Genomic DNA, 10,086 nt, shown 5'->3' with positions numbered 1-10,086 from the left:
TAAGATAAAGGGAAAAATGTGAATTTTTTTAGGAAAATAAATGTATTTAGCATATAAACATTTGAATATATAATAAATCATAAATAAATAAATAAATATATATATATATATATATATGTGTAAAATATATATAATAAAATACAATGTGTTTTATAATTCCATATGTTTGTTAAATGTTATTGATCTACTATGATTATTTGAAGAAAATGATTCTACATTATTTTGTGTGGATCCTTTAAATTCTTGTTGTCCTGTGCCTACAATAATTTCTACTATCCCACCTTGATTCGATAAAGCGCCTGAATGTATTGCAGCTTTACATAGTACTGATATAGGACTATAAATGTTGGTTCCATAAATTTTGTTTTTTATTATATTGCAATTTGATGGGCAATTAATAGTTCTTTTTTCTCCTACTGATAAATTTAATATAAATTGTCCATCAGTAGAACATGTAAAAATATTTTGTTCATTTTCTGAAAGAACTGAAAAAGATCTTAATTGTGATTGTTTTTCTGATTTACTAAGAATACCAAAATGTCCTCTAGAAGATTTATATTCTAATAATCCTTCTACAATTCTAATAACAAATGTATTATTTTTATTTCCCATATTTGGTTTATATATTCCTGCATGTATGGCTGCTTTACATATTGATGAATCAGGGGTATAATAATTATTGGTTCCTTTAATAAAATATTTTGATTTAGTACAATTTTCTATGCAACTAACTAAAAACTGAGATCCTATTTTTCCATTAAATTGTTCAGAAAGTAAATTATCTTGACATTTTAAATTAATTTGTTGAGTATTTATTTGTAAATCTTTATTTATCATATTTTTTGATTTACATGGTGTAAGACAATCACGTCCATCAATAGTTTTTTGTACTCCTTTTTTGTTTTTTTGATTTTTTTTTTTATCTTTTTTTGTATTCGACATTTGTTCTAATATATTCATATTTAAATATTCTAATGATAAGGATGAGTTGAATGATTCTTTTATTTCTTGTTCTGATAATGTATATTTATATATTTCAACTAAATGTATATTACCTATAAAATAATCCTTCGTTGTTTGATTAGATCTTCCTATTATTAAATCACCACTTAATGTAAAGTTATAGGTATTTTTTTCTGTTATTACTTTTTTGCCGTTTATATATAAATATAATGTTTTATTGATTTTATTGAACACTAATGAAATGTGATACGTTTGCCCAAACTTGGGTTTAAATTTACTTTTAAGTAAATGGGGATTACAATTTTGTTCTATGATTAATTCATTGTCTTCATTAATAGATATAGATATTCCTTCACATAGACTATGAGATAAGATAGTTCTCCATGTTCCTTCTCCTCCACTTAAAGTAAAATATACAATAAATGTAAAATTTGATAAACTTTTTATATATTTTTCATTAGGCAAATTCGTACAATCTATGTAATCATTCTCTTTCCCATTAAATCCAACAAATCCTGTAGGAGCAATCCATTGAAATGTTGGTTTCATAGAACTAGTTATATGATGATCTAATTTATTATTAAAAAATGAATGATCATATGTTAAACCTATTTCATTTTTATTTATCATTTCATCTTCCGATTTTGGATTACTTTTTCTTTCTTCTCTTAAAAGAGACATAGTAGGTATACTAATCGTAAAACTTTTAGAGGTACCTTTAAAATCATGAGATTCTATATTATTTCTTTTTGTTCCTATAAAATTGTTATGTGTATGGGCAATTGATAATACTATATCTTCTGCTACATTATTTGGTAGTACACCTGAATGAATTGCAGATTTACATATAGGAGAATCATATGTATATAAAAATGTTCCTTTAACAATGCCTACTTCTTCATCACATTTTTCAGGACAACTAGCTAAAAACACATCTCCTGTTGTTGCAACACTTAGATTAGATTTGGATAACATTTTATCAAAACATGTTAATTCTAACTTTGGATGAAATTTTTTCTTTTCCAAATTTATTAAATGTTTTTTATTTTGTTCTTCTCCATGTGAATTATTATCACCTCCAATACATCCAATAATAACATCTTCATCATGAGAACAATAAATATCATCATGTGTTTCATGAGGGCAATTTCTTAATAATTTTTCATCACCTTTACATTTAATATTAACAGCATTTATTTTTTCAGTATCTGGTCCACACAAGTTTTCACCAGATATATCTGTACACGAATGATGAGAAAAACCATTACCTTTTAATCCATTATAACCTAATTCATGACATACAATATTTTCGGCTTCTTTAACCCATCCTTCTGAACATACAGATCCGAAGACACCATGATAATATATTTGTAATCTTCCTATACCATTATTTGAAGGTGCTCCATTAATATCTACCAGTCTAATAGCACCATCATTTATTAATTCATTTGATGAGTAATGTAAACATTGAACAATAACATCATCATGATGATCTACACAATGTGAGGAATCATCAGCATTACATTTTGATATATCTTTTTCATGACCTGTACATAAAATACCTGATGAAGCAAATGGATATTTATATCCAGCACAATAATTTTGTCCATTTAAATTTGCACAATTTTCTTTGATATGAATACCATTAGGAAAACCTAAATCTTTACAAGCTCTTTTAGCTGCATCATCATTAAATTGAAAATTTGGTCCCTTTACACAAACGGTACCCCAACTGTTTTTATTTTTTAAACGTATTTCTAGTCTTCCTAAGGATGATAATTTTCCAAACGAATCTACAATACGTACATTACTAATTATATCATCTATAGAATCAAGATGATATGTAAAAAAAGTAAAATTTTTTTCATCTGCTTTAGCACTAAAATCAAGAGCTTCCAATTCGTTGAATATTTTCTCTTTTATAGTATAATAATGATTTAATTCACTTGCTACGGTAACAATAATTTCACCACCACTAGGTGATATAGAACCATCATGTATAGCTGCTGCACAAATAGATGTAGATGATGGATGTATAGATGATCCTTCAATAATAGCAAATTCAGAATTTTGACAATTTTGTGGACATCTGACTTTAAATATTTGTACTTTATTTTGTAATAATTTATTTATGTTGTTTGTATTAATTAGATCTATAGCACGTATATGACAATCTATATCTTTAGAAGTTCCTTCGATAGTATCTGATTTTATATTAACCTTTACATTTTTATCATAAGGAGCACCTATCCAGCTCTTTACATTAAAAATATAAATTTTGTTGTTGTTATCAGATTTTATTTTAACAAAATCACAATACCAAGGATCATTTAAAGAATTGTTAATTAAAATAATATCTTCTAAATCCCCTACATCGGATGCTTGAAATTTTATTTTTTTTAAACCTCCAGCACTAAATCCCTCATGTAATACTTTAGTATTACTTCGTTTATTATTACCTAATAAAATAATTTCAATTGTACCTGTTGTAGCTGCTTCAATATCTTTACCTGTTTGTACATAAGCTATATATATTTTATTTCCTGATAAAAAGTAGGTGCTCTCTGGCTTCTTATCATTTAATGAACCAATACAATCAAAAACCCAATATTTATAATCTTTCCAAACAGTAATCTTTTTACATTTCCAATTTTTATTTTGTGAATTTAATTTTATATGTATATATTCAGGATTTCCTATATCTGAACGAACGGTAAAAATCTTATTTAATAAACCATCATTTTCATTCCCTATAATTATTTCCTTTGTTTTAGAACCATAACCATTCGAAAGAACTAAAGAAACATTACTATATAAATCTACATCTTTAGATAAAATTGGAATAGTTTCAATCGTATATCTACTAATACTATCTCCTTCACTTATACATTCAGCATAATCAGACTTACCATATTCAAACGTGGCTTTACACCATTCTTTGCAATATGCATTTAAAATTAATATATAAATATTAATGAAGATAAGGATATCTTTAAATTTTATCATTGTACATGTCAACACACATGTATATTAATATTTATTATATATTATATGAAAAGATAAAAAAATTTATAAATATATATATATATAATTATATTTAATATAGGTTCTTAATTTGTATGTTATTCTTTTCAATATTATATATTCACAAGTTTATAAAGGCTTTCTATTTTGGTTTTTATGTTATATTATATTCCTACAAATATATACATATATATATATATATATATATATATATATAAGAAGTGTCTTTTATTAATTATTTAATGCATACATCTCCTATGTTAAAAATAAGTAGATATTCATTATAAAAGCGGTATTAAAGAAAATATATAAAAAAAAAAAGAACAGATAAACATGTATAAAATGCATATATTAAAATATTTTAGGAATATTTACTCCTAAATGTTGTTATAAAAAAGTAACATATATAAGACAGATTGTGTATATACATTATAACATTAATTTGTCTTAATCTTGTTTTTGTTTGATATTTTAAAATAAAAGAACAATGTAAAAAAACATATAATAATAAAAGAAAATAATAATTAAAATATAATAAGAATTTACAAAAAAAACACAAAAAAAAAAAAAAATAAATAAAAAATAAATAAATAAATATATATATATATATATATATATATATATATTTTTAATGTATCACGTCGTATGAATAACTATATTTGTTCTTGTAATATATAAATTTATTTTTTATAATAATAAAGACAAATTTTTAGATTCAATTTTTTCTTTCTTTTTTTTCGGTTCATAATCTACAAAAAGTAAAATATTAAAACAATATATTCTCAGTATAAGTATATTAAAAACAAAAAAAAAAAAAAAAAAAAACTATATTCTCATAAATCTCACCAGCATATAATTGACCACAGGCGGCGTCAATTGAGTATCCAAATGAATTTCTGAAAAGAGAAAAATAAAAAATAATTAAGAGAATATAACATTTATAAACAAAAACAAGCTTATAAAATACATTTTAAATAAATAAGAAAAATTTATCTTGAAAAAAAGAATTTCTTTTATATATATCATACAAAATTTTGATAACAAAAAGAATCATGAAATTAGAATAAATAGATTTAACTAAAACTAAGGATATATAAGTACAGCACATATATATGTATATATTTCAAACCTGTAAAAAAAGGAAATTCCATTTTTCTTTAAAATTTTCTATAAAAATAAAGGGAAGGAAATATATACATGTACATTTTTGTCTTTTCTTAATAATAAAAATATACAACATTAAAAGAAGATCACAAAATAAAAAAAACTTTCCTTACTTCAAATTGAAGGATTTTTTCAGCATCGTCCAATCGATGAAAATTTTCGTCAACATTTTTGGCTGGAATGTAATGGAAAAAATGTATTAAAAAGATAATATAAATATAAAAAAATGTATATATATATATATATGTTCCACCTTTTTATTACATGTCCTCTATGCCTATTTATTTATATAAAGTGTGAAACACAATATATTTACATAATATCTGTTTTTTTATTATTAGTAAATATATATATATATATATTCAGATGATATATTATAAATTATATTACCTTTATTATAAGGTATTAAACATACATTATATAAGTATCTTATGTTATTTGGTCTTTTACATATATGATCAGACAAAGCCTCTGCATGATCTTTGGAGTCATTAAGATTTTTAATTAAAATATAACTTATCCAAACTCTTCTACCAGTTTTTGCTATTCTTTCATCTAATAAATCAAAAACTTCATTAAACGGGAACAATTTATTAATTGGTACAAGTTGATCTCTTTCTTCAGTAAATGGAGAATGTAATGAGAACGCTAAATTAACTTGAGGAAAAATGTTATTTAATTTTTTAATTCCTGGTAAAAGACCAACAGTAGATATATTAATACGTCTATTAGATATAGAAAATAAATTATTATCATTAAAAAATTGTATAGAATCAAAAACATATGGATTAGCTAAAGGTTCTCCCATACCCATAAAAGATATATTTTTTATATCAACTCCTTTTGATTGAAAATATAAAAGTTGATCAGTTATTTCATCTATATCTAATTGTCTTTTTATACCAATTTGACCAGTAGCACAAAACTTACATCCAAAAGAACAACCTATTTGGCTAGATATACATAAAGATTTATGTGAACCAAAATCTAATGATGTTGCTTCAATCTTTTCATTATCTTTACACTGAAATAATACTTTATATGCTCTATCATATTTTAATTCTTTGATCGGTTTTATACTTAAAATATTATTATGAAATATATTTTTTAATTCTCTTCTTATTTCAGTTGGAATATTTTTCATTTTATTTATTTCAATTATTTTTCCTTTATATATATTATCCATTATTTGTTTTAATCTATACTTCTCAAATTTTTTCCTTTCCATCATCTTAATGAGGCTTATGTACCTTTTTGACTTTTCCATATTGACAAAATGTTTTTTCTATTCTTCACATTAAATTTCCATTTGTATAAATAAATAATTTTTCAATATAAAATATATATATATATATATATATATATATATGTATATTTTATATTTTATATTTTATATTTTATGTTTTTATAAAAAATATATTCTTGAAAGATTTATAATTTATTTATTTAATTTTTATTATGAATGTTTTTACATTTTATATTTTTACTAAAAATATGAAGAATTAAATAACCTTTGAAGGTTCTATTTTATAAAAAAAAATATAGAAAATTATCATTTTGATTCTTGTTTATAAAAAAATAAACGAATATTAAAATATACATATATATATATATATATATATATATATATATATGTATATATTATATTTTTTTGATTCAAATAAAAAAATAGCTAGCTGGAAAAAAAATTTAATTTTATTTTTTTTTATTGGAAATATGTGTGGAAGAATGATTATATGCCTGAAGAGGTGTATTTTATTTATTTAAATTTTGATTACATAATAAAGATATGACTGATTAAAGGATAGTATTTAATCAGTATATTATACTTTTGAATATTAAATTCTTTAGGAAAATAAAAATTTCATTAAAAACTAAAAGTACTCAATATTATGAAGATATAAAATTATAGGTATAACACGTTGTTAAATTGGTCCTTTATGTATACACATAACAGATATGTTACCTTATTAAAGAATAATTTTTTTTTTAAAATAAATGTTATCATGTGTTCATAAATAAACTCACATATATATATATATATATATATATATATATATATATATATATATTTGTGTCATTATTTGAGATTTAGAAAGTTTAATAAAATATTTATTGTTTGCATATCAATTATAACATTAATTTAAAGGTATTTACACATAACAAATTATATATGTATTATTAAGTAATCATGTTTTGTTTTAAGGAAAAATAATACATTCGTACTACACATATTTATTAAATAACATATATATATATATATATATAAATTTATATATATAATATTTTTCTTGAAATAAAGATAATAATTTCAAATGGAACCTTAAGTTAATTATTTTTTTCCCTTTTTCATAAATGAGAAAAATATTTTATTATAAGCTATATATGAAGATAATAATATATACTTTAAATAATACAATGTATTAAGAAAAAAAGAAAAAAAAAATACAACATCATTTAAAATATATATATATATATATATATATAATATATAGGCAAAAAAAAAATATAAGATATACATATGCTTATTGGTGCTTGAGACAATAATATTAAAAATAAAAGAAAACTAAAAAAGGAAATAAGAAAAAAACTATTTCAGTAAAATACCAACTTATGTTCATATGAACCATGAAAAAAATATAGAACAATTATATAATTAAATTATTTCTAATAATAAAGTATGATTTAAAAAAAATATATATATACATATAATATTTTCTCATTTATGAGGAATAAAAAAAAAATTATATATTAATATTAATTATTAATAAGATATAAATATCAATCATACATAAAAAGGAATTAATAAATAAATAACAAAATATGTATGTATATATATATAATATGGTATGCATAAAAAAGAAGAAAACAAGGCACAATATTATTTGTACTTTTAAACAGAATTTATATATTTTAAATAAAGTTTAAAAAAAAAAAAAAAATACATATATCTATGTGTGCACTTATTTCCGCACAAATAGAAAAAAAAAAAAGGATAATATATATAATAATATTTATGTATTAAATATATATATATATATATATATTTTTTCATATAACACACACACAAAAATAATGTGGAAAACAGGAATAATTTAATTATTTATACATATATTATTTTATAATAGTAAATCATCCAGAACATCATTTTCATTTTATTTATACATAATAATACAATATTTCTATGCCTGTTGTTAACTTTTAATATATATATATATATAATATATTAGGAAAAAAAAAAAAAAAAAGGAAAATTATTTATATATATAATATATATATTTTAAAGCGTATGTTTATATTATATAAAATAAATATTTATACTGTTTTGGATTTTTTTTTTTTTTTATATTATTTTATTTTTTTAATTCTTTTATTTTATATATTGATATTTTTATTATTATGTGCAGTTAAAAAAAAAAAAAAAAAAATTTATCTTGTTGTATGGAAAATAATATAAAAATAAGATTTTATTTACATATTATATTATATATATATATACATACATATATTATATATGGAATAGTTATTTATAATATATATACACATATATAATATATTTATATGCTTTTTAGTTATTGCTAGTATTATATATATAAAATATACATATATATGTATATATATATATATATATAATTCATATGAAACACACATTTATTTTAATTACTTCAATGATTTTAAAAATGTAAAGTCTTATATTTATATAAATGTGAAATATAATTCTAATTTTAAAAATAACATTTTGTCATTATTATAAAAAAAAATAAATATTGCACAACTTTTAAATTTTTTTTTTTTTTTTTTTTTTTTTTTTTAAATATTTACCCGTAGTATAAATATATATTTATATATATATATATATATATATATATGAAATGATACGTATTTATCTATATTTATATTATACAAATAAAAAAATTAAGTAAATAGGAATTGACATGATATTATATAAATAAATTAAAAATAAATAAAAAAGAAGAAAAGGGGGAATATAATAATAGAAATAAAAAAAAAGGAAAAGAAAAAAAGGAAGTGTATTCAACATCTGATTTATAAATGTGAATTTTTTTATCATATATATATATATATATATATGTATTATAATATTTCTCCAATATTTTATTATTTTATTTACTTTTTTTTTTTTTTTTTTGTGATAAAGATTTAGACAGAATTAATAATTGATTTATTATTCCTACTAAAATATAATATGAAAGGAAATATAATAAAGCATAATAATAAATAAAAAAATATATAAATACATTACTATAAATATATAGCATTATACATATATATGTTTTAATACTTAAGGGTATATTTTAATATATATATATATATATATAGAAGAATAATAAGATCTTATAAAATTGCCTCTCATTTTGGAATTTTTATTTTCTTATTATTTTATTTTACTTTTTTAATATATATTTTTTTCATATACACAAAAAAATATATATATATATATATATAATAAATTTAGCTTACATTTATATCATAAAGTCTTCCATATTTAATATATTATTATTTTATTTTACTTATTTTTTTGTGTTATATTATTTATATTAAATCAAGATGTGGTTTACAACTAGACAAGACGGTCTTGACGATAACTGTCATACCAACAGAGGTCCATGTTTTCAAATTAGTGGTTTTTTTGGAACAACATTAAGAATTGGTTTTTTTTTAGAATTTATTGCATTGACCTTTTTATTTATGTCTTATTGGTCAAATGGAGGAAAAGGATTATTTAGCTATGATTTAAAAAATATAAATGATGAATATAGACTAGATCAAACCTTCAGAAATTCAATAACCCTATGGACAGGTGTCTATTTAATAGGGGCAATCTTTATCATGTCCTTTCAAGTTCTCCTTGCGGATGATACATGGTTAGAACAAAAAAAAAAAAAAAAAAAGAAAAGGGAAATTATAAAATAA

General features: G+C 20.3%; 3 protein-coding genes across 3 annotated transcripts in view; 1 reads left to right on the top strand and 2 right to left on the bottom strand.

Moving 5' to 3' along the window:
* Positions 1 to 150: 150 nt before the first annotated feature.
* PRSY57_1406300 (Scavenger Receptor-like protein) lies at positions 151 to 3,969 on the bottom strand (the record flags this gene model as incomplete). Its single annotated transcript, XM_012909680.2, has 1 exon — positions 151 to 3,969. The coding sequence occupies one exon, from the start codon at positions 3,967 to 3,969 to the stop codon at positions 151 to 153; it is 3,819 nt and encodes a 1,272-aa protein (XP_012765134.2).
* A 705-nt stretch (positions 3,970 to 4,674) lies between these two features.
* PRSY57_1406200 (radical SAM protein, putative) lies at positions 4,675 to 6,418 on the bottom strand (the record flags this gene model as incomplete). The annotated part of the gene is made up of 5 exons (XM_012909679.2): positions 4,675 to 4,736; positions 4,834 to 4,883; positions 5,117 to 5,154; positions 5,265 to 5,326; positions 5,542 to 6,418. The coding sequence occupies 5 exons, from the start codon at positions 6,416 to 6,418 to the stop codon at positions 4,675 to 4,677; spliced, it is 1,089 nt and encodes a 362-aa protein (XP_012765133.2).
* Positions 6,419 to 9,720: 3,302 nt separating this feature from the next.
* The window catches only part of PRSY57_1406100 (glideosome associated protein with multiple membrane spans 3), a gene marked incomplete at both ends in the record, with an annotated part of 1,341 nt that continues 975 nt past the window's right edge, over positions 9,721 to 10,086 (top strand). The window contains one exon of the mRNA XM_020115255.1: positions 9,721 to 10,037. Within this exon, the coding sequence (XP_019969913.1) occupies positions 9,721 to 10,037 (317 nt within the window).

The sequence above is a fragment of the Plasmodium reichenowi genome, chromosome 14 (genome assembly GCF_001601855.1).
Source record: "Plasmodium reichenowi strain SY57 chromosome 14, whole genome shotgun sequence".
NCBI classification, from domain to species: domain Eukaryota; phylum Apicomplexa; class Aconoidasida; order Haemosporida; family Plasmodiidae; genus Plasmodium; species Plasmodium reichenowi.
This window is presented reverse-complemented; position numbering and strand designations above follow the sequence as displayed.